The 27,016-nt window shown below is 40.2% G+C and overlaps 1 protein-coding gene across 1 annotated transcript in view; it reads right to left on the bottom strand.

The window, feature by feature from the left end:
* Positions 1–4,742: 4,742 nt before the first annotated feature.
* The window catches only part of LOC126458174 (uncharacterized), an 84,290-nt gene continuing 62,016 nt past the window's right edge, over positions 4,743–27,016 (bottom strand). The window contains exon 6 of the mRNA XM_050095044.1: positions 4,743–5,892. Within this exon, the coding sequence (XP_049951001.1) occupies positions 5,557–5,892 (336 nt within the window). The 3' untranslated portion in view covers positions 4,743–5,556. The remainder of the gene's footprint in view (positions 5,893–27,016) is intronic.

Genomic DNA, 27,016 nt, shown 5'->3' with positions numbered 1-27,016 from the left:
ATCTCGAGGGAGAGACAGACAAGCTGGCGTGGATAGCACAGCAGGATAATGTGGAAACCTGCCATGAAGGGTGCACTTGACATGTAGGGCGAGCAGACCCACTGGCGGAGATGTATACTGGCAGTCGGCCAGGTGGGCCAGTGCTGAACTGAAGTTCATCCACTACAGACCTCACAAAGCGTATCATGCCATGTGGTGTGCAGAGTGCCTAGCCAATTGCCATTAGCTGTCCACGCCAGCCGCACACCGAATCCTTCCCGTGCTTGTCTCCACGTGGGTTCAGACATCTCTGCTTCCTGTAGAACGACTCACATGGAGAGTTCATTTACCTCTCACAGTGTTCTGCTCCCTCGCTATTAACGAGCCACCATCGGCCTGTGATGTATCTGTGCCGACTATGTAGCAAAGAGGTGTTGTCACACTTGTGCAGGTCCTGAAGCCATTGCTAGGTGCTAACTTAATCATATTAAACATGGTTTGACTATTTTCTCACTGGTAAATGCATTAATTTATTCCATTTACTTTTTTCCTCTGACAAACATAACTTTTATTAGGTTGAATAATGCTGGCAGGAAGGAGATACCTTATCTCTTGCAAAACACAGTCAATTCTCTATCAGAAAAATTACAGGAACAAACTTTTCCAGAAAGTAGGCAAAGAAGTTCAAATCGATTGTGCATGGAATAAATTATATAAGCAACCTTGTTGAGTGTGAATTAATTTCACATGCACAGCAACACCTCCTGGAAAGACTCTCCCCACCAACACCCAGCTACCACCACCCAAACCTTAACACTATCTTTAGATCATCTTTGCTTTAAACAGCGTTTCTATACAGGGTGTCCCAGCTATCTTGTCCACCCAAAATATCTCTGGAACAATAACAGCTATTGGAAAACGACTTTCACTGGTATCAACGTAGGGCTGGGGCCCATGAAAGTACATATTTGGAAACATTCTAAAACAAAAGCATGTGTGTTTTTTTTTAACACAAACTTATGTTTTTTTAAATGGACCTCCTATATTTTTTCTTCAGCAATCCATAGCATGACAAAACACATACACAATGGTGTTGATCGCATCGCAATATTCCCATTACATCCCGAGATATTAAGATGCGAAGTTGACGCTTGAAACACCCGACATGCGCTGCTAGCACACGTCCTGAGGCTCAGGCGTGAACCCCATGCTGCCCGTAATCGTTTCGTGATTGACATGCGTAATCACACTTCCATACTTATCAAGAGGTCCGAAATGAATAATACGGTCTGCTGCCATCCTGCATTAATGTCGTACATTCCAGCAGGTATTTATCCCATAGGCTAGGGGTGATGCGGTTCTGTAACATATCTGTGTACCGCAACGTTAGTCACAAAGTTAACTTCGCTTATCGTTAATCCGTTACTAAAAAGACAATGCCGTTCAACATTAAAACTTTACTTTACTGTAGATCTAGCGCAAGTGACAGTTAATCATTCACTTGTAATAGTAAAATTCATGTTGATGGTTTTAGTGAAACAAGCAAGTGGACTAAAAGTTTTACCGTTGTTTAGGTAAACATGTTTTGATTTGGGAAGTTCAGGTAGGACATAGAAGATGAATGTAAACATGTTTAATCAATTAGTTTTATCATCACATAATTATCAATGTTATGTTTATCTAATGCGCTAAATGACAAATTGTTGCAAACAAATGTTTCTTAACATCACTGGGTAAAATGGCCCTTTGTAGAAACTTCCACTGTGATACCAGCACTACATACTAAACATAGCTTTCACATCTCGTGCTCAAAGTGATGCCCATTGGCTTGCATACGTAGGGTCACTCTGCGGATGAAGGATGCCCTACTTTGTGCTACTGTTTCCTCTTTGATGGCTGTACAAGCATCAATAATGCGTTGCTTCATGTCCTCTGGTGTTGTTGGTTCATGTTGGTAAACAGCATCCTTCACTGCTCCCCAAAGAAAATAATCCAGCGGTGTAAGGTCCAGAGATCGGGCAGGCCACCTAACTGGGCCACCTCGTCCAATCCACCTACCAGGGAACTTACAGTTCAGAAGTCATCGTGCTCGTAAGGCGTTATGTGCAGGGCATCCATCATGCTGATACCACATGACCATTCTCTGGTTCAGAGGTACGGTGACCAAGAGAACAGGAAGATTGTGTCGTACAAATCTGGAGTACTGTCTGCCATTTTGGATGCCATTTATAAAGAAAGGTCCGATAACGGTATCTCCAATAATCCCACACCAAACATTAACTTTCCACGGACGTTGATGCTCTACCTGACGGAGCCATTTTGGATTGTCTGCGGACCAATAATGCATATTCCTCATATTGACAATTCCTTTGTTGGAGAATGATGTCTCGTCAGTAAAGAGAACATCTGCAAAAAAATTTGGATTAGTCAGAAGTTTTTGCTGAGCCCACCGACAAAATGTTACCCTATTGCGGAAGTCATTTCCATGAAGATCCTGGTGTAAATGAACATGGTAAGGATGAAATTTATGACATTTAAGAATACGCTGTGCACTTGATTTCGACACACCAACTTCACGTTCAATTTGACATGTGCTGATTTGAGGATTCACAGCTATGGTAGCGAGCACAGCAACTTCAGCACGTTCATCTGTGCGTGTTCTAGGACGATGTTGAGGTGTTGGATTTAAGCTTCCCGTTTCACGTAGACGAGATGTGAGACGACCAAACATCTGGCGCAAAGGTGATGGCTTGTCAGGGAATCGTCTTCTGTACAGTCGTTCGGCCTGAACAGCATTTCGTCCACCTACAACAGGGTACAGTACAGGTTAGTAGAGTAGGGTAGAAAACAGACATATTAACTGAATAATCATAATGTTCGCTAACAGTACTATCAACAAACAAGCAATCTCATAACGTATTTCCCATCAACGTACATTCTCCATAGATCAGCAGCATTTATACCATATCTTCATGTGTGTACATTATACTGTACAGTATAAGTTCCACAACACAACGTTTATTCACAATGTGTACTACCTCCGTGCCGTCACTAGATTACTCTGATGCACGACTACACTGGCAAGCGGTGTACTGCACGCCAAAGCAACAACAAATGGGGTGCTCAGAGGGTGGTGGAGTACAGGAGTTTGCATGGGTCGCAAATCATAAACAAGGCGAAGTGGTAACTGTGCCAGTAGTGGGAACTACGTTGGACACTTGACTAGGTAGAGCCAGGCCCTGCGCGACAGGCACAATGGGTCATATAATGCATTAGATAAAGCTTATTTTGGGTGTGCAGGATAAATAAGACAACCTGGCGGGTGTACACTGACTGGTACTGGCTCATATTGTGTACGTAGATACGTAAAACGTGCAAGAGGGAAACCATTATGTGCTGATGGCAGCAGACCGTATTATTCGTTTCGGACCTCTTGATAAGTATGGAGGTGTGATTACACATGTCAATCACATTGCGATTACGGGCAGCATTGGGTTCATGCCTGAGCCTCAGGACGTGCGCTAGCAGCGCATGTCGGGTGTTTCAAGAGTCAACTTCGCATCTTAATATCTCGGGATTTAATGGGAATATTGCGATGCAATCAACGCCATTGTGTGTGTGCTTTGTCATGCTATGGATTGCTAAAGAAAAAATATAGGAGGTCCATTTAAAAAAACATAAGTTTGTGTTAAAAAACACATATGCTTTCGTTTTAGAATGTTTCCAAATATGTACATTCATGGGCCCCAGCCCTACACTGATACTGGTGAAAGTCGTTTTCCAATAGCTGTTATTGTTCCAGAGATATTTTGGGTGGACAAGATAGCTGGGACACCCTGTACATTCTTACCACAATCAGCCTCCCTTTGCTTAAGCACTGATACTTAATATCAAGAGTTCTCTCAACTTGTGTACGCTTCTTATTCTGTTGCAATTAAGTGTTCTACAAATGGAAAATGAAACACGTTACGAAATGCTGTATTACCAATTATTTCTTCAAATTGGTTTTAAGTGGAATCTGGGCACCACACTTTCTTTTGTTTCTATTCAGAATGGAGAGTTTGGCTCTTTTGAAGGTCAAATTTGACACACTCATATAGTTACTTGACACTCCCATATAGTTACAGAAATCAAGAAAGATCAATACCCAGCAACTTAACTGTATTTACAGCCTCTCTGAATCATAACTTTTTTAAATATTTAAGCATATCACCATATGGCTACGACGATCAACCCTTCCAGTTACTTTTCCTTTCACCTCTGATTCAGACCATTGAAAGTTAAAATCAATCAGTACATACAATTTTTGTGGAATTATAATTACCAACTAAATTAGACTTCATCAGAACTTCTCCTTAAATATCATTACCTGTGCATGTGGCAGTGATTCTTCAGTATGAAACCTTGATGAAAGATTATTAAAACGAGGTCACTCTGACTGTAAGAAAGCTACAGTCTACGCAAATTAATAGGAGAATTCAATAGTAGAGTGTAGTATTGCAAATCTGAGTGTTAATTATTTATAGACTCAAATATAAATGTAGTTCCAGTAATTATTTTATTTGTACAGTCTACATCTTATGTGATCTCACAGTCTTCAGTAATTCTTCCCAGCAAAGTCATGCAATAAGTGGTCAAAGAATGCTGTTGCAATACTGAAAATATATATTATTATTGCTTCATGACTGTGCAAGATGAACTAGGCTCTTGTTAACCATTCAATAGATCACATTATTTTACAACCACTATTGTGGAAGAACAGAAATTGGTATAAACTATATTCTTTCAATTTCATTTTATCTACAGTACTCAAAATATTATACTAGAACTAAATTATCATAAAATTTTCTTGCAATTCCATCTACATTTAACAAAAATTATGCACATTCACAGACTCTCTCGACAAAAAAAAACTGGAACTTTATCAAATGGAAATAATTTGGGGAAAAAAAAGAAACAGTTCACTGTATTTCTCATATGAAAAATTAAAAGTAGTACATACACATATTCTTTACTATTATTAAGCAATCAGAAACAATACACCTTTTCTGACGGCAGAAGTAGCATTTATCATCAACACAAATTTTCCTTTCGGAAGTCAACCACACACAATTATATTTATAACATAAGCTTTATAGGAACATAATGGAAATAGATACAACAGAAGATGTCTTTTTAATAATCTGAAGAATCTCTCAAGGATTCACTGAAATTCCAGTACCACCCTATAGCCACAGTGAAATTCAGTCACATGATTTTAATATCAATATTAGTCTGATAAACTGAAATCTCAAACATGTCTTCAAATGTCACAATACATAAATGTTTTAGCTCCTTAAATTAACACTCATAGAAAAAACTGTTCTTTACACACAGTTCTCAGAACAAATTACCTCAGAAATTAATAACTTAAGGAAAAAATATCAAAACATTATATTTCATCTTATAACTTCCATTACCTTAAAATGGAGCATGGGTGGATGAATGTCACAGTTACGGCCACTGTTACAATATTGTCTACACTTCTGACAACAAGAATTCATCAATCTTGAATGTTACACACAATCACACAACTTATTATTTGTGGGCATGTGTTCGATGGATGAGCATCCCACAATTCGATGTGAAAATTCTACCACAAACATCACATGGTGTCTTATCATACACCCATACGCGCCGCTTGTTGAAAACCATCTTCTTCCCTCGACCTCTGCTGTATCCACTTACACCCCGACCTCTGCCATATCGATTTACCCCCCGACCCCTGCTATATCCACTTACACCCCTACCTCTGCTGTATCCACTCATACCTCGACCTCTGCCATATCCACTCATACCTCGACCTCTGCCGACACTTCCTGTTGGGTGTCGTTTCGGTAACTCTTTCTTATCCTCTTGGGGAATTCTGGTGCCCTGTAAAATGGAAAGCGATTGACAATAGTATTACAGAACTGAAACATTATTTGTATGTGTTACATTAGCTAATGCAAGCAATATAAACCAGGGATCATCATTGCTACAAAGACACATTTACGTTCCACTGATATAACAATAAGAATGTGCATAAATAAAAGCAATTTCATAAGTCAATAATTGTCAGTTAAAGAATTGGTACATTTTGCTACACAATGTCAGATGCAGTGAGTTTGGCTCTTGCTAATACTTTTTTTGAAAGTTTCAAGCAGACATTTTCTGTTGGCAGCTACTTGAAACCATCAACTTTATATGCAACTAAAGAAAGGGAGCAAAAAAAAGTTTTTTTTAGTTGAAGAATTGGGCATATGTGGAGATGAAAACCAAATCAGACAAATTTCATGAATACTGTGCACAGACACTGAAGAGAGTGTTTAAATATAGTCTAAGAGACACATGCTGCCAGCCAGTTCAACACACCAAGATCAAATCTATAAAATTGCATCCTAAAATAGAACAGGATCAAAATACTATGAAGGAACACATTTCACCATGACTCTTACAGAGTTTTTGTTTTCCAAAACTAGTCAATTTCGGTACTTGCCTTACGTTACTTCTCTGTTTTAGCTGTTCCTACAATGTAGGCAAATTGTAATTTATTTACTTACATTAAAAATTCTCTTCTTAATAACAATTTAGAAAGATACTTACCATAAAGATAATATGCTAAGTTGCAGACAGGAACAATTAAAAGACATTTACTTAAAACCTTTCAACCACAGCCTTCATTGGAAAAAGACAAACATACACCATTCATTCACACAAGCAAGCTTACTTTACACGCACATGACTGATGATTCCAGCAGCTCGGGCCAGAATGCAGCTATCAAATAGGGTGGTAGCAGCAATCTAGAGTGGGTGGGGAGGGGGAAGGGGAAAGGATAGCAGCGTACAGGTGATGGCAGATAGGAGTGCTGTCTGACAGAGCATGGAGAGACTAGAATGCCAACAGGTGCAGTGCCATGAGGCTGTGGGGAAAGGAGGTGGAGAAAATGTAGCGAAAAAGAAAAGGAGGGAGTGGGGGGGGGGGGGGGGGGAGATGGGCAGGTACATTGGCAGAGGCTGACAAACTAAGATTGTAGGAGATGGGAATGCAGAGCACATGATAGGATGGAGAGGAGGGGGGGGGGGGGGGGGGTGGAATCTGTTGGGTGGAAAATGTGGAGACACTGTGTTACTGTAGGTTGACACCAGGATAATCACAGGAGCAGAGAATGTGTTCTAAAGATAACTCCCATCTGCACAGTTCACAAAAACTGGTAGTGGAAGGGAGGATGCAGATGACTCAGGTAGTGAAGCAGCTATTGAAATCAACAGCTGGTGAATGTCATACCAATAGCAAAATCTGTGCAATGACTGCAGCAAAGCTGGTAAATGTCATGGCTGCTTTCACAGCTGGCCCGGCTCCTAATGTGGTAGGACAAACCTACCTGCCACAGGACTGGAATAGGAAGCACTGGTGGGTGGACAGGGCAGGTCTTGTACCTGGGTCTTCCACAGGGATACGATCCTTGTGGCTAGGGGTTGGGGTTGAGGTTGGGAGTAGTATAGGGATGGATCGGGATGTTAAGGAGGTTGGGTGGACAACTGAACACCACTTTAGGAGGAGTGGAAAGGGTCTTGGATAGGATGTCCATCATTTCAGGGCATGATGATAGGTAATGAAAGCCCTGGTAAAGGATGTGGTTCAGTTGTTCCGTTCCAGCGTGGTACTGGGTGACGAAGGAGGCACTCCTTCAAGGCTGGAACTTTTCTAAATTGTGCAGATGGGAGTTATCCTTGCAGCACACTCTACTCCCTTAAGTATCCTGGCCTCAACCTATGATAACATACTGTCCCTGCACCCTCCACCCAACAGTTTCCACCCCCCTTCTGCACTATCACTTCCTCCCCATTCCTGTCTCCTACATTCTGTTTGCCACGCTCTGCAAATGCACACGCCTATCTTTCCCTACTCCTCTCCTTTTTCAATCACTTTTTCCCCATCTTTCTGCCCCACAACCTGATGCTGTGCCTGCTGGTATTCTAGTCCTCTTACACTACTCTTTTCTCCTCCCACCCATACACTCTTGCCCCCCCCCCCTCCTCCTTCCCCTTTCCACATCCCCTCTACACTGCTGCTATCATTCCATGTGATCGTTGCATTCTGGCCCAAGCTGCTGCAGTTGGCAGTCATGTGTGCATGAGTGTGTTCGCTTGTGTGAATGAATGGTGTGCGTTTCTCTTTTTCCGACAAATGCTGAGACCGGAATCTTATGTGTAAGTGTCTTTTAATGGCACCTGTCTGCAACATAGCATGTAATCTTTATGGTACATACCAATTATCTTTCCCTACATTGTTGCTATTTCTACCTGGAGTTTCCACTGTTTGATTCTCTCTGTGTAAATAGCTTTGTATGTAGACTGTGTGTCATTTCTTTTGCATTATGACATACGCACTCCACATCATTACAAAGTGTCGTATTCATGATCTATGGAACAAGTATTAATCTAATCTATGCGTAGGCACCAGTATGGTAGATGTGCTTATGCACACATATTATCAGATGTGAGATTAATTTTTCTATGATAGCAGTGTGTGATTGTTCCGTTATGTTCCCCATGTTTATGTATGTTTTGTCAATGTGACCTTGCAGGTGGAGGTGGTGGTAGTGGTGGTGGTGGTGGTGAGGGTAGGGGTTTCTGAAATTTAGACGTCTTAAAACATTATTGCTTTTCTCGAGGTACTGGTACAGTGGTACAGTACGCTGGCACATATCGTGAAAAATCAAGACTGCATTTTTTATCTGATTGCAGTTGCCACTTGACAATGGTATTTTTACTACAAATGACAAATTTTGGAAAAATAAAATAAAATTTAACAGTTGAAGCAAAATCTATTCCTTCATTCACTGTAACTCAAGTAAATTATTTAGGAGTGAAACAATAAGTAAAACTACAAGTTTTTAGAAAAGAATACTTGAAACCTCGAACTGCAATACTGGGATTGACAGACATTTGCAGTAAATGTAATGAACTTTTCAGACTAGTTTATTTATTTCTGTGGTGTTACCTATACAAGTCAAAATGGGGTTGCTGTAGTGATCACTGCAAAATGGAATGAAGCAGTTATGAAATAAAGACCAATCACAGACTTAATACTTTAGTAAGATTTAGCACAACACCCTGCAAATATCTATATAAATGATTAAAGATCATGTCACTATGAGATTCCATTCCAAGATTTCAGAGGAAAGAAAAACAAGATGTGTTTATATCTAATCAACATTCGTACTCTGCAAGCCATTGTGAAGTGCATGGTACATGGTACTTCCTCCTGTAGAATAATCCAATATATTGTGGTTTCTTCCTGTTCCATTTATGTTGGGATTGTGGGAAGGACTGCATGTGCTGTTATAAATCTAATCTCATTTTCATGATCCCTTTGGGAGTGATATGGGAAGGACTGCGTGTGCTGTTATAAATCTAATTTCATTTTCATGATCCCTTTGGGAGTGATATGTCTGAGGCTGTAATATATTCCTAAATTTGAAAAGATATTTGTCAAAACTAACTTTGAAGTTATTGATGAAGAGAAAATGGGCACATCAATAAGCAGCTGGCTGAAGAAAACATTCAAATGATTAATGAGAGAAGAAAGGGCTCTCTAAGGTGAGAACATTGTCAATTTTCCAAACATATATAAAAAAAGATTTCAAAAAGGAAGAAAAAAATCAATAAATAACATAAAAAAGTAAGTGCAGAAAGTGCAAGGAGACCATAAGGCTTGTCAGCCTGATTTGAGGGTGCAACCCAGTATGCCTGTTGTATCTGGCTCATCATGTGGGTTTACAAAAACTTCAATTTCTAACCCTCACATGGTGTCTGAGGTCTTCTTACACTTCACGGCTTGTTTAGCTACAAAGAAACAGTTTTAATGTGGATGTAGACTTCTCATCCTCCAGAAATGCCTTTGTGGACTTTTTATAATAATTGGGTAAAACAATTATGGTTATATCAAGGTTCATAGTATAATAATTTGAAATTTTTGCAGTGGGGACGATGTTATACTTCTACTTTAGTACAAAAATAAAAACTTGGAAACAATTATCCCTATAAACAGACATTTATATGTCTATTGTAGTAAATAATTTGTAGAAAATACACACATGTGCATTGTCATGACAAGTTCACAGTTAGGAACTGCTTAATTGGAGTAAGACATGGTGTTACATTTTATTTGTCATGGATGATGAAATACGATTTGAAAGGGACTACAGTTTCAAGTAGGATTTAGCAGATTTACTGAAGAGTGATACTGATAATGAATCAATTTTCGGAAATGAGGATGAGAGTGATGCTGATGCCGATATGATAAGAGAAGATGTACAGGTCTGAGATAAAGTGGATGTGAGTGAATGTGCAGATGATGACAATGGTAGTCAGGAAACTAATGCACCTATTCTTGTATCTAGAAGTGGAAAGATAACATAGGACATAGTACCACCTGATGTGCAAAAATGGTCAAATGTGTGTGAATTCCTAAGGGACCAAACTGCCCAGGTTCTCGATCCCTAGACATACTACTTAAACTAACTGAAAGTGACTTGTGTTAAGAACAACACACACACCCATGACCGAGGGAGGATTCGAACCTCAGACAGGAGGGGCCACACAATCCATGACATGGCACCTCAAACTGCGTGGCCACTCCACGCGGCCCTGATGTGCACAAGCATGTACATTCAAGGAATGTAAAACATGAAATTGCACATATTCCATGTTACCTTAGACCAAAACTTACAGACACGGACAGATTGTCTCAGACTTTTTACTACCCATCACATGCAGGGTGTAATAGTAATGCATATCAATAATCATGCAGATGATAGTAAAATTCTACACCCATATATTGAACACTGGATTGAACTTGACTCTACAGAACTGTAGGCATTCTTTGGTCTACTAATAATGTGTGGCCCACACAAGGCATGTGGGAAAATGGCTTACCTTTTTCTTTGAGCCACAATGAGCTTTTTAAGAGTAATTAATTATAGTATTGATAAATAGTGTGTTTTAAAACAATTTCTGGAACAAAACAAACTAAAATATATTTCAGACATAGCTAGCACACAATTGCAACTTATACAAAACTTAATTATAGGAAGCAACTAAGGAACTGTAATTTCAACATTGTCCATGGGTCTCTCAAAAAACCATTATTATTTTTATGGAAATATTTTACATTTTACTGACATGAAGTTGCAAGAATCACTTTGGGGTCAAAAAAGACCCCAGACATACAATTTTCCAGAACTGATACCATGCGAGGGTTAAACAATATGGAAGCCAATTTTGAGGTGTTTTAATTGGGAATCATGTTTGTAGGAAACAAGCATTTTGAGGACTAAGTAGTCATATTCATTAAATCGTTGGCATATTCTAAAACAAACATGGCCTCTACAAGGTTTGAATTTTTTTCATCATTAGGAAGTGAATTAAAAAATTCAACGCTCGCATTTGGTAACCACTCACAGCAATTTCCATTATTTCTTCAAAATAAAGGGTGACCCAAAAGAAGAAAGGTAAAACTTGACACAAGTGCCTGAAACCAAAAACAAGTGCAAAAAGCAGCTAAATAGATGGCGCTGGACAACAATGTGTTAGTAATGCCAATGAGAATTGTTAGTGTGACTGGTGCGAGGTATGCTGCTGTGATAAAGAACTGCATCACCTTAGCATGGCTGATAAACATATAGTGGAAGATACAACTTTTATGCAGGATGGTACTATACCCCATAATGCTACACTTGTGAAAGATCTCTTGCACACATCGTTTGGTGAGGATCGTGGTGTTGTGCAGCTATAATGCTTGGCCTCCCAGGCCCCCATACCTCAATCTGAGTGATTATTGGTGGTGTTATCTGAAGTCTTCAAATCTACTACAATCATCCGACCTCATTATGGATGCTAAAAGACAAAATCCAACAGCTATTTCTCACCATACCTACTGATATGCTGTACAGTGCTGTTCACAACAATGTCCCTCAACTACAGGTATTGTTGATGAACAATGGCCAACGTGCTGAGCATCTGTTATAAAGATCATCACTGTTAAAAATCAATTGTTATGGTAATTATTGCTTTTGTATCATACAATGCACCATCTGTTGGCCATTTATAGTACTTTTTCTCTGGCTCAATAAAACCCCATTTCATTTCAAGCACTTGCGTCAATTTCTACCTCTCCACCTACATTATTCTGTGAAGTCAACATTATGAAAAGGATAACTGCACCAACCACGGACCTTGCCGTTGGTGGGGAGGCTTGCGTGCTTCAAAGATACAGACAGCCGTACCGTAGGTGCAACCACAACGGAGGGATATCTGTTGAGAGGCCAGACAAACATGTGGTTCCTGAAGAGGGGCAGCAGTCTTTTCAGTAGTTGCAGGGGCAACAGTCTGGATGATTGACTGATCTGGACTTGTAACATTAACCAAAACGGCCTTGCTGTTGTGGTACTGCGAATGGCTGAAAGCAAGGGGAAACTACAGCCGTAATTTTTCCTGAGGGTATGCAGCTTTACTGTATGGTTAAATGATGATGGCGTCCTCTTGGGTAAAATATACCGGAGGTAAAATAGTCCCCCATTCGGATCTCCGGGTGGGGACTACTCAAGAGGACATCGCTCTCAGGAGAAAGAAAACTGGCATTCTACAGATCGGAGCGTGGAATGTCAGATCCCTTAATCGGGCAGGCAGGTTAGAAAATTTAAAAAGGGAAATGGATAGGTTAAAGTTAGATATAGTGGGAATTAGTGAAGTTCGGTGGCAGGAGCAACAAGACTTCTGGTCAGGTGAATACAGGGTTATAAATACAAAATCAAATAGGGGTAATGCAGGAGTAGGTTTAATAATGAATAAAAAAATAGGAGTGCGGGTAAGCTACTACAAACAGCATAGTGAACGCATTATTGTGGCCAAGATAGACATGAAGCCCATGCCTACTACAGTAGTACAAGTTTATATGCCAACTAGCTCTGCAGATGACGAAGAAATTGAAGAAATGTATGATGAGATAAAAGAAATTATTCAGGTAGTGAAGGGAGATGAAAATTTTATAGTCATGGGTGACTGGAATTCGACAGTAGGAAAAGGAAGAGAAGGAAACATAGTAGATGAATATTGATTGGGGCTAAGAAATGAAAGAGGAAGCTGTCTGTTAGAATTTTGCACAGAGCATAACTTAATCATAGCTAATACTTGGTTCAAGAATCATAAAAGAAGGTTGTATACATGGAAGAATCCTGGAGATACTAAAAGGTATCAGATAGATTATATAATGGTAAGACAGAGATTTAGGAACCAGGTTTTAAATTGTAAGACATTTCCAGGGGCAGATGTGGACTCTGACCACAATCTATTGGTTATGAACTGTAGATTAAAACTGAAGAAATCGCAAAAAGGTGGGAATTTAAGAAGATGGGACCTGGATAAACTGACTAAACCAGAGGTTGTACAGAGTTTCAGGGAGAGCATAAAGGAACAATTGACAGGAATGGGGGAAAGAAATACAGTAGAAGACGAATGGGTAGCTCTGAGGGATGAAGTAGTGAAGGCAGCAGAGGATCAAGTAGGTAAAAAGACGAGGGCTAGTAGAAATCCTTGGGTAACAGAAGAAATATTGAATTTAATTGATGAAAGGAGAAAATATAAAAATGCAGTAAATGAAGCAGGCAAAAAGGAATACAAGCGTCTCAAAAATGAGATCGACAGGAAGTGCAAAATGCCTAAGCAGGACAAATGTAAGGATGTGGAGGCTTATCTCACTAGGGGCAAGATAGATACAGCCTAAAGTAAAATTAAAGAGACCTTTGGAGAAAAGAGAGCCACTTGTATGAATATCAAGAGCTCGGATGGAAACCCAGTTCTAAGCAAAGAGGGGAAAGCAGAAAGGTGGAAAGAGTATATAGAGGGTCTACACAAGGGCGATGTACTTGTGGACAATATTGTGGAAATGGAAGAGGATGTAGATGAAGATGAAATGGGAGATACGATACTGCGTGAAGAGTTTGACAGAGCACTGAAAGACCCGAGTCGAAACAAGGCCCCGGGAGTAGACAACATTCCATTAGAACTACTGACGGCCTTGGGAGAGTCAGTCCTGACAAAACTCTTCCATCTGGTGAGCAAAATGTATGAGACAGGTGAAATACCCTCAGACTTCAAGAAGAATATAATAATTCCAATCCCAAAGAAAGCAGGTGTTGACAGATGTGAAAATTGCTGAACTATCAGTTTAATAAGTCACGGCTGCAAAATCCTAACGCGAATTATTTACGGGCGAATGGAAAAACTGATAGAAGCCGACCTCGGGGAAGATCAGTTTGGATTCCGTAGAAATGTTGGAACACGTGAGGCAATACTGACCTTAAGACTTATCTTAGAAGAAAGATTAAGGAAAGGCAAACCTACATTTCTAGCATTTGTAGACTTGGAGAAAGCTTTTGACAATGTTGACTGGAATACTCTCTTTCAAATTCTAAAGGGGCAGGGGTAAAATACAGGGAGCGAAAGGCTGTTTACAATTTGTACAGAAACCAGATGGTAGTTATAAGAGTCGAGGGGCATGAAAGGGAAGCAGTGGTTGGGAAGGAAGTGAGACAGGGTTGTAGCCTTTCCCCGATGTTATTCAATCTGTATATTGAGCAAGCAGTAAAGGAAACAAAAGAAAAATTTGGAGTAGGTATTAAAATCCAGGGAGAAGAAATAAAAACTTTGAGGTTCGCCAATGACATTGTAATTCTGTCAGAGACAGCAAAGGACATGGAAGAACAGTTGAATGGAATGGACAGTGTCTTGAAAGGAGGATATAAGATGAACATCAACAAAAGCAAAACAAGGATAATGGAATGTAGTTGAGTTAAGTCGGGTGATGCTAAGGGAATTAGATTAGGAAATGAGACACTTAAAGTAGTAAAGGAGTTTTGCTATTTGGGGAGCAAAATAACTGATGATGGTCGAAGTGGAGAGGATATAAAATGTAGAGTGGCAATGGCAAGGAAAGCGTTTCTGAAGAAGAGAAATTTGTTAACATGGAGTATAGATTTAAGTGTCAGGAAGCTGTTTCTGAAAGTATTTGTATGGAGTGTAGCCACGCATGGAAGTGAAACATGGACAGTAAATAGTTTGGACAAGAAGAGAATAGAAGCTTTTGAAATGTGGTGATACAGAAGAATGTTGAAGATTAGGTTGGTAGATCACGTAACTAATGAGGAGGTATTGAATAGGATTGGGGAGAAGAGAAGTTTGTGGCACAACTTGACTAGAAGAAGGGATCGGCTGGTAGGACATGTCCAGAGGCATCAAGGGATCACAAATTTGGCATTGGAGGGCAGCATGGAGGGTAAAAGTCGTAGAGGGAGACCAAGAGATGAATACACCAAGCAGATTCAGAAGGATGTAAGTTGCAGTAGGTACTGGGAGATGAAGGAGCTTTCACAGGACAGATTAGCATGGAGAGCTGCATCAAACCAGTCTCAGGACTGAAGACCACAACAACAACAACAACAACAACAACTGCAACTCACCGTATGGCAGAGATGCTGAGTCACCCACATGCACAAGAAATATACTGTCAGAAAGTAAGCTTTCGACCAACAAGGCCTTCATCGGAAATAGACCTCCCCCCCCAATAAACACATAAACACACACGCAAAAGCATGACCACGGTTCCTGGCTGCTGAGGCCAGAAGTATTGAATTTTCAAATGTTAATTAACGTTTGGGTCACCATGTACTTCACTATGTAAGTGATTCTGGAAAGGCAAGTGTCCTGGTGCATTAATATTCAAAGATGGAAAGCCTTTGGATCTCTCCCCTCTTACCCTTCAAAAACGGTAAATACAAATGCTTGTTCTTTCTTGTGGCCAGGAAAGCATTCCAATTAAATTTCTGAGAGTTCTTTAATTACTGAGAGTTTCTCTGAAAAAACATTTGCAAGTAGGTCCCAGTTTTGAACATCAACATATCACTTGCTCTTTCCAGTACTGAATAATGGAAGTGACGTTACAAGGCACCATCTACCTTACAAATAAAGTCTAAATATCCAATCAGCACAAAAGAACTCGCGATGGTGGTAGGATTTATTGCTGCTGAAAGAAAATTTATAATAGACCTTCCTGACAATCATTTGGTAAATTCTATGCACTGCAAACTGAAAGAATAGGAAATTTATCAGACAAACATTTCAAAACATCAATGCATACATGTGCAACAAAATCTATGCCAAGTAAACATCATCTTATTTTTGCCCAACACATCTTGTCCTTTTTCTAACTGCCAAATATTGGTTAAGTTGGTCTATCATGATGGCAGGTGTCTTTCACCATCAGTCAGAAAGCAACTTTTGCAAAGTCCTGGCACAAGCAGCTCTTTGCACAAAAGAGCTGTCAGCTAGAGCAAGAAGTGGACAATGGAGATGCTCAAAGCCTGTGGCTGAGAGTCCGAAATGTTTTCAGTTTCACAGAGCAGAAGAGCTCAGGAAATCGGGAATCAGTGGCCTCACATGTGTATGAAGTGATCATGGACCATGTGGAGTGGCAATGATGTTTTAAGTGAGTTGTCCACCACAAGCCAATAAGTTACTGTTCAGCATGGAAACCAGATGCAAGCTCACAAGTGCATTCACAATAGTGGACATGGAATTATTCTTCCAGTTACCTAGGCAAGAGTTGTAGATTAGTGAGTGAGTACATGCTCAGTAGGTCTATGCCTCATATCAGAATGCAGAGCTGTTAGCTAACAGGAGGTGGTGTTTAATGAACAAGGCAGACTTGTCAAGGTCTCACTGAGCCAATAAGTTCAAGTTCCTTTGTAGAAACTTGAAGTTTTTTTTGTTTTTGTGCCTATGTACCAAACCAATCTTCATGAATCATATAGGTTGAACAACAACAAAAAATTTTGATTTGACTGTAGGTTTCTCGGTAGAAATGATGAAACCAGTTTTCTCATATGGACAGTCACTGACAGAAGTGGAACCAACATCATGCAAGCCCCAGTTGAAGTGTATGGGGACCCTTGCCATTCATGTTGTGTGTGTATATATATATATGACCTGACTGACAATATATTTTTCCATGCAATTTATTAGTAACTTTACATTGCAATATTACAATAAAAAATTAGTCACATTAAACCACATGCTGCTGATAGAATTAGATTAGGACTTGAGATACTAAAAGTTGAAGACAAGTTTTGCCGTTTGAGGATCAAATGACGGAGGGAGTAGAAAGAGTATTAAAATTCGGACTGGTTATAGCAAGAAAAGCATTTCTGCAAAAGAGAAATTTGTTAACACAGCACAACTTATCTGTCTGGAGCGTAGCCTTGTACAGAAGTGAAACTGGAAAATAAGCAGTACAGAGAAGATGAGGATAGAAGCTTTTGACACAAGATGCAACAGAAGAATGCTGAAGAGTAGATGCGTATACTAGATAACTAATGAAGAGGTGTTGATCGGATTAAAGAAAAATGTAGCACAACCTGAGTAAAAGAATGAATCAATGAATTGGATGATGAAACACGTCCTGAGACATCAAAGAATCATCAGTGTGGTAATGACAGGAAGTATGGGGGGCAGGGGGAGATAAAAGTGGTAGAGGTAGACCAAGACGTGACTACAACAAGCGGGTTCAACTGGATGGAACTTTTTTGAGCCCATTACCCTGAGTGTAATCAGATATTACCTACTTCACCCCCCTCCCCCCCCCCCCCCCCTCCCCAAAATCCACATTTATGCCTAACTGAATTTTAGAATGAAAAACAATTCTTCAAATGACTATTTTCAAAATTACGAAGGATAAATGATATTGGGGTTGAAATGGAGTAGTGACATGTAAAATATGACTTTAACAAGTGAAGGTCACTTAGCCCCTCCAATTCAATTCTGTCTCCCGCCTCCAAGTTGGTGAACCCTGGGACTCTGGGCAACCCAGTGAAAGACTTGGTACCCAACCTCAATGGGAAACAAGTAGACGACAGCAATAGAAATGGTGCTCCAAAGAATAGGAGGTTGGGCTGTGGGCTAATAAAATAGTCTTCCTATGAAAGCTCAAAGAAATACAGCTGGATAAACATGGAAAAGTAGCAAGGAATACGAGAAATGGAACTAGAGACCTGGGAAGCCTGATTGAAATAGTGAAAACATGGAAGGTGATATCATGCACTTGCAAGAGATAGGATGGACTGGACAGGGTACCTTCCAGAATCAGTATATTATGTACTATAGTGGCCACAATAATGGACAAATATCTGGTGCAGGATTTATAGTCACCCAGAGCACTGAACAAATAGTGACAGGATTTAACGCAATAGCTTCAAAGATATGTTATACACAAATAAAGGAGAAATTCTTTAACTACAGTCTCCTAAAGGCAGATGCCCCTACTGAGGAGAAAACAGCAGAAGAGCAGAAGATGATCTATGAGGAACTGGAGCAAGCTTATTGACAAGTGTCCAAACATGATATAAAATGGTGACAGGAGACATGACTGCTAAAGAAGGGCAGGAGCATATTTTCTCCCAACCAATGGTAAATACAGCCTCCATAGAGAGAGAATAACAATGGACTCCGCCTGATAAATTTTGCAGCACCACTTAATATGACAGTTTCTAGTAGGTGGTTCCAGAATAAGAATATACATAAAATGACCTGTGTGTCAGGAGGCAATAATGCCACGAACCAAACTGATCATATAATAACAGATACCAGGCATGGTTCTGATATAATAGGCTGCCATACTTTCGGAGATGCTAAAATGGACCCAGATTATTATCTCCTCAATGCAAAAATTGAAGGGAGAGTTTCAAATGCACATAAAGTTAAAGGAGAAAAACAAAATAAGTATAATATCTCAGAACCAACACAAGAAAGGCTGAACACATAACTATTAATTTGCAAAATAAATTGAGAGGAATCCTACGGAACTATATTCATAACACAAATGAGCAGTGGTATAAAATGAGAAATGAAATACAGGCTGCTGCAGACGAAGTACAACAGACCAGAAAGAATGAATGGTATGACAAGAGTGTGAGGAGGCAACAAGAACAAAGACTGAAGCATATAAAAAGATGCAGGCCAGAAGAAGAAGAAGAAGAAGAAGAAGAAGAAGAAGAAGAATGCTTGTGGTTGACTATAAAGAAAAAAGGCATGCAGAAAAGCGAATTATGAAAGCAGAGAAGAGAAGCTTTTTCAAAAGACTATTGCAGAACACTAAATCACTGAATAACCCTTATGAAAGCAGGAAATTATACACAAAGGTGAATAACCTTAGAAAGGAATTTCAACCAAAAACTATGTAGAGGGAAAAAATGATGAATTAATAGCATCACAGGAAGGTGCATTACACTGTTGGGCCGAGTACTTGAAGGAATTATAATGCTCAAGCATGTGAAATAACTGAAAATCAACAACTGGAAGAAGGGGAAAATGGGATGTCCTCAATGCAAGAGATTCGGCTACCAATAAACAAACTAGCCAACAATATGTCACCAGGTAATGACAACCAGCCAGCTGAGCTTATTGAGTGTGGTGGAGAACATCTGATTAGATGCATGCTTGCCCTGACCTCAGATATGAGGGTTGGAACTTAAATAGTGGCAACTATTTATTCATAACTGATACAAAAGAGTTAAATGTTTGCACCTGTTACTGCCCTTCAAAGTAGTCACCGGCGTTGTGTAGAACCTTTGCCAGCGATGTGGAAGGCGTAGTATACCCTTAACAGAGTCTGTTCTGTTGATGGTGCGAATGGAGAGGTCTAAAGTTATGGTGATTCTCTTGTACGACAGTGACGATGTTATCCTAACGCATTAGGTTCCTCCACGGCAGACCATCAATGCACAGTATTACTGTTTGTTTTTGGAGCATCACCTGCGACCAGCATTGCGAAAGAAGCAGTGGCACTTTTTGCGCAACCCACCCATCATTTTGCACGACAACGCACAGGTGCATACAGCGCCAGCTGTGGCTGCTCTGTTCGGTCGATGGGACTGGGAAGTACTGTACCGTCCACCATACTCCACGGACTTAAGTCCTTGTGACTTTGACTTGATTCTGAAGATGAAGGAACTACTTCGTGGCATCCGTTTCAGAACTGTTTCAGAGATTTGACAGGCAGTAGACTGCTCCATTCGCACCATCAACAGAACAGCCTCTGCTAATGGTATACTATGTCTTCCACATCGCTGGCTATGGGTTCTACACAATGCTGGTGGCTACTTTGAAGGACAGTAACAGGTGCAAACACGTAACTCTTTTGTATCGGTTGTTAATAAATAGTTGCCAGTATTGAGGTTCTAACCCTGGTATATAGATGCAAAAAGTCATCCCAGGTGATTGGAATATTGGTGTGAAATGTGCTATTCGTAAGAAAGGGGACATTCTGGAATGTACAAACTACGGGGGAATTACATTATTGAACACCGCATATGTCCTCCGTGCTTTGTACCCGTGTAAAACTTCTGCAGAAAAAGCAATTAGGAAATATCAGGTATGCTTTAGGTCTGGTCAATGAACTACTGCCCAAATATCAACCCCGAGACAGATATTGGAAAAAACAAGGGAATACAATACAGAAACACATCATATATTTGTTAATTTTAAAGCAGCATATGACACCATAAGAATAAATAAGCTTATTTAAGCCATGAATGAACTGGGCATACAACAACATTTAACTCGCCTCATAAGCTTGACTATGGAAAAAGTATTATTTGATGTATGGATATAGCTTGTGCAGGATACAGTGGCCGATGCGCAGTAACTAGTTTTCATCCAAAGTGGTGGGCAAGTTCATTAGTTTGTTTGGAAGGGGATACTGATAAGTGTTTTCCACCTTTCGGCCAGTCACCAATGACAGAACTGAGGCACGCACCCAGCAATCAGTGTCAGTGTCGACGTAACTGCTGTCTGCGTCACGTCTGCTGTGCAGCGAGCTACGTTAATTTAAGTATCAACTGTATTTTTCTTACTTGTAACTTCTTCTTCCGTGTGTTTTTGCTTTTAGGAAGCTTTAATTTTTGAGTGCTAGTAATAGTGTTCCATAGAGTTCATCCTTGTTTTGAATACAGTCAGACAGAGTCCCTTTAGTCAGCTTTAGTGCCAGTAGTGCTAGTGTTTGTTTTGAATACAGTCCAGAGACAGGTAGTGCTATTTTCATTGTTTTCAACAAGAAGTGTCTAGTAACCACAGTTTAGTCAGCTATCAGCCACCTTTAGTGAATTAGCAGTCCAATTAAAAGTTGATTAACTCTCTACAGTAAATTGATTTCTTAGGATAGATAGGATGTGTGACTGTGGTGTGGACGCAGGAGGAGCTGGCCACTGTTTGCGAACAGCTGAACGTGTTGATGGCTGCGGTCAGCCCTTTTCAGGCTGCTGCCTCGGAGTGCAGCGGCAGTGGGGAGTCTGGTGCGTCGCATAGTTCACCCCAGGTGTTACATGCTTCACCCACGGTCCCTGCTGTCGAGACATCTTCGTGGGTACTGGGCGCGGTTGGGCCGCCCTCTCTCCAAGGGGAGAGGCGGGTTCAGCGGCGTTCGCGGCGCACGAGGCGGAGGGTCAATTTGGAGTCTGGCCGTGTAGCATCGCCTGCTCGGCCTGTGAGTGGACATGGGGTCGCTCCTTCAGCAAGGTCCGAGCAGGCACAGGGGGGGGGGGGGGGGGGGGGGTTTTATTAGTGATTGGGAGCGCCAAAGATAGGCGGGTGATGGAGATCTGAAAAGTGAAATAATTTGGGTGAAGGTCACGGTTAAAGCAGGCTCAAACATCGTAATTGGATGTCTCTATAGCCCCCCGGCTCAGCAGTTGTTGTGGCAGAGCACTTGAAGGAAAATTTGGAAAATATTTCGAGTAGATTTCCCCACCATGTTATAGTTCTGGGTGGAGACTTTAATTTGCCGGATATAGACCAGGAGATTCAAACATTTATAACGGGTGGCAGGGACAAAGAATCCTGTGAAATTTTTTTACGTGCTTTATCTGAAAACTACATTGAGCAGTTAAACAGAGAAGCGACTCATGGCGATAACATATTAGACCTTCTGGTGACAAACAAACCCAAACTATTTGAAACAGTTAACGCAGAACGGGGAATTAGTGATCACAAAGCAGTTACAGCATCGATGATTTCAGCCGTAAATAGAAATATTAAAACAGGTAGGAAGATTTTTCTGTTTAGCAAAAGTGACAAAAAGCAGATTTCAGAGTACTTGACGGCTCAACACAAAAGTTGTGCCTGAAGTACAGGTAGTGTTGAGGATCAGTGGACAAAGTTCAAAACCATTGTACAATATGCATTAGATGAGTATGTGCCAAGCAAGATAGTAAGACATGTTGAAGAGCCACCATGGTACAACAACCGAGTTAGAAGACTGCTGCCGTAGCAAAGGGAACTTCACAGCAAACATAAACATAGCCAAATCCTTGCAGACAAACAAAAATTACACGAAGAGAAAAGTAGTGTGAGGAGGGCTATGCGAGAGGCGTTCAATGAATTCGAAAGTAAAGTTCTATGTACTGACTTGGCAGAAAAACCTAAGAAATTTTGGTCTTATGTCAAAGCGGTAGGTGGATCAAAACAAAATGTCCAGACACTCTGTGACCAAAATGGTACTGAAACAGAGGACGACAGACTAAAGGCCGAAATACTAAATGTCTTTTTCCAAAGCTGTTTCACAGAGGAAGACTGCACCGTAGTTCCTTCTCTAGATTGTCGCACAGATAACAAAATGATAGATATCGAAATAGATGACAGAGGGATAGAGAAACAATTAAAATTGCTCAAAAGAGGAAAGGCCGCTGGATCTGATGTGATACAAGTTCGATTTTACACAGAGTATGCAAAGGAACTTGCCCCTCTTCTTGCAGCGGTGTACCACAGGAATCTAGAAGAGCGTAGTGTTCCAAAGGATTGGAAAAGGGCACAGGTCATCCCCATTTTCAAGAAGGGACGTCGAACAGATGTGCAGAACTAAAGAACTATTTCTCTAACGTCGATCATTTGTAGAATTTTGGAACACGTATTATGTTCGAGTACAATGACTCTTCTGGAGGCTAGAAATCTACTCTGTAGGAATCAGCATGGGTTTCGAAAAAGATGATCATGCGAAACCCAGCTCGCGCTATTCGTCCACGAGACTCAGAGGGCCATATACACGGGTTGCCAGGTAGATGCCATGTTTCTGGACTTCTGCATACAGTTCCCCACAGTCGTTTAATGAACAAAGTAAGAGCATATGGACCATCAGATCAATTGTGTGATTGTATTGAAGAGTTCCTAAATAACAAAACGCAGCATGTCATTCTCCATGGAGAGAAGTCTTCCGAAGTAAGAGCGATTTCAGGTGTGCCGCAGGGGAGTGTCGTAGGACCGTTGCTGTTCACAATATACATAAATGATCTTGTGGATAACGTTGGTAGTTCACTGAGGCTCAGTGCGGATGATGCTGTGGTAAACTGAGAGGTTGTAACAACGGAAAATTGTACTGAAATGCAGGAGGATCTGCAGCGAGTTGACGCATGGTGCAGGGAATGGCAATTGAATCTCAATGTAGACAAAGGGTAATGTGCTGCGAATGCATAGAAAGAAAGATCCCTTATCATTTAGCTACAATATAGCAGGTCAGCAACTGGAAGCAGTTAATTCCATAAATTATCTGGGAGTACGCATTAGGAGTGATTTAAAATGGAATGACCATACAAAATTAATAGTTTGTAATGCAGATGCCAGACACAGATTCATTGGAAGAATCCTAAGACAATGCAATCCAAAAATAAAGGAAGTAGGTTACAGTACACTTGTTCGCCCACCGCTTGAATACTGCTCACCAGTGTGGGATCTGTAACAGATAGGGTTGATAGAAGAGATAGAGAAGATCCAACAAAGAGCAGTGCGCTTCGTTACAGGATCATTTAGTAATCACGAAAGTGTTACGGAGATGATATATAAACTCCAGTGGAAGACTCTGCAGGAGAGACACTCAGTAGCTCGGTACAGGCTTTTGTTGAAGTTTTGAGAAAATACCTTCACCGAGGAGTCAAGCAGTATATTGCTCCCTCCTACGTATATCTCGCAAAGACACCATGAGGATAAAATCAGAGAGATTAGAGCCCACACAGAGGCATACCGACAATCCTTCTTTTCACGAACAATACACGACTGGAATAGAAGGGAGAACCGATAGAAGTACTCGAGGTACCCTCTGCCACATACCGTCAGGTGGTTTGCGGAGTATGGATGTAGATGTAGATGTCTCAAACAATATTACAGAAACTATTAGGGCGAGGGGGGGAGGAATCATTTTTCTTTACTTACAACTTTGTGTGTCAGATGCATGATGATGTGCCCACCATTTTGTTAATAGTCATAGTTATTGTGATATTTACATGAATGTAAGACACTGCATGAAATTTGGAAAAGTATGCAATGAAAAACAGAGGTTGCTATGACTTTGCATTTGGTGCATGTTACATAATATGTTGTTGCACACAAAATTTAGCTAACACATTGAATTTTTCTTTACACTTGGGTGGGGATATCTAATTGTCACCATTTCCGAAAAAATTGATCTGATGTAGCTCACTCATTTGCAGTCATGCCACACCAGTGATAAAACCAGAGTGAAATATTCCTCAACATTCCCCATATTTCGCAAATGGTTTCATATACTGAAAGGACATTTTGGCAAATGATAGCACGCAATGAGGAAAATATTTTACCATATCGTTATTATGCAAAACCTCGTTATCTACCATGTTAATCCAATAGCTATAGACTTTTTTGTAAAAGAACATCATTTTAACAGCCATCAACAGTTGGCAAAACAAGAAATTCTATGGGTTTTGGAACAACATATGTGAAGATATTACAAGCTTTTTTTGTGCCAAGATCGTGCTTCTTCATACGCCACTAACTTTACTTTTCCTCAGTTGCTCACTTAATAAACTTAATAAACCACTGTTTCAGAATTCTCTCACAACTGTGCCTGCACATGTTAGTGAGGTGAGGCAGTGTAAACTCAGCTGTGTTTTGGCAAAAGAAGCAAATTTTGATATGGCAACTGGAGAAATGCGTAGGTTTTACTCAAAATTCACCGCTCATGATGCTTCGCTGAAAGTTACAAATGGTTAATAAGTCAGGCGAAAATAAATCACTGCATTTTCAGCAGTATTCTTCTCAGATACTAATGAAAGCAGAGGTGAAAGTAGATCTTTTTGAATGGTCACCATCAAAGTGTGGGTGTTGAAGGGCAATATAATATTTACAAAAAAATGCGCGCGTAGGCTTCAGTTCAGAATGCCACTTTCCCCTCCAGCACTCAACATTTCCTCTACAGTGCTCTGAGGGACCCCCCCACCATTGTCTCCCCCCCCAATTCACATCCGACTGTGCATCTAGCGTCCACAGCATTTTGCACACTATACAAGAAAAGTTGACACCAAGTTTTGAAATTAACTGTGGGCTAAGGTAAAGGGATCCACTGTCATGTATACTTTTTAACATAGCACTAGAGAAGGTAGTAAGGACCCTCAAATCAACACAACAGGCACAATACACAATAGAATGCTGCAGCTTCTGGCATGGATATTACTGCCAGAACGGAACTAGCTGCTACAGAAACATATAGGGCATTGGCTGTAGCAGCAATCAAATGGAGCTGGAACTGAATATGAATAAAACCAACCACATGTGGATAATATGACCAGAACTAAATACAATGTTAAAATTTGTCAGGTGCAAACAGAACATGTTAGTGAATTTGTCTATCTGAGATCACTGGTAACATCACAGACTGATATTAGTTTGGAAATAAAACAGCAAATCCACCTAGCTAATAAATGCTATTATGGGCTGGCCACATAACCTAAATCCAGAAGAACAAAGTGTCAACTGCATAAAACTTTAATACGCCCAGTATTAACAAATGGCTCAAAAATGTGGACACTGACACAACAGCATGAAGAGCTAATACAATGTTTTGAATGAAAGATGTTATGCAAAAACTAAGCAGACAACTAGTGAAGATGGAGTGTGGTTCAGACAATGTAATTTTGAACTTTACAAATTATACAAAGACCTTGAAATCATAAAGTTCATTAAAATAAACCACTTGAAATGGGTCGGCTATGCTTTTCGCGTGGAACATGAGAACCTAACAAAAATAGCACTGCTGCAAAATCCAGTGGAGCAAAGAAGTACAAGGAGACCAAGACTTCGATGACATATAAAATGATTTAAAAATTATTAGTGTCAGAGGATGGAGACAAGATGCTAGACAGGGACAAACAGAATGATGCCTTAGAGCAGGCAAACCCATCAAGGGCCAGGATGAAGAAGGATAAATGATATTTAGTTTTTGTCAGCGTTTTATTAAATTACAAGCTAATGAGGCAACCGATTCTGACTGCTAATTTCTAACAAAAAATTAGAGTGAGGAACCAGTTCTCAGTGCATCTATGTGTCATCTACAACTCCCTTTCAGAAAAGAAAGCTAACTAACTTGTTACAAAACATGTTTTCTCTGCATCATTCCTTTCCCCAGCAACAACTGATTCCCCTCATGCTCAGCATCCCCATTTAGAATCAACTGAGTTAACCCTTTCATGATCAAATTAATAAAATTTCGCATATTACTCTAAAAATTGGTTTTTGGTATTGAAATTTTACTGAGTGAGGCCATATTTCTAAATTTATATTGCTGTTTAGAGTTTTATGACTATTTTAAGGGGAACATACATGTCTCGCTGGACTCGAGAAGGAATAAATGATTCCATAAATTTATTTCTCATGAAGTCCTGTGAGACATATGCCCCATTTAAAATAATTTTTTTACTAGAGATTAGCATCTTAATTCACATAAATTTCAAGACAATAAGCCAGTTTCAGTTTTGTCAACTGCTCCCCATCCGAAAGAGATAAGATTTGCCACAAGACAAAATAGAGATGGTACAACCTCTGCTATATCCTGCTCTGCATACGTAGCAGAGTACACAGTTGTAATGGGAGCTGTAGACTGGTTTGA

The sequence above is a fragment of the Schistocerca serialis genome, chromosome 2, assembly GCF_023864345.2.
Source record: "Schistocerca serialis cubense isolate TAMUIC-IGC-003099 chromosome 2, iqSchSeri2.2, whole genome shotgun sequence".
NCBI classification, from domain to species: Eukaryota; Metazoa; Arthropoda; class Insecta; order Orthoptera; family Acrididae; genus Schistocerca; species Schistocerca serialis.
The sequence above is the reverse complement of the archived record's forward strand: the minus strand, read 5'-3'. Positions and strand labels throughout refer to the sequence as shown.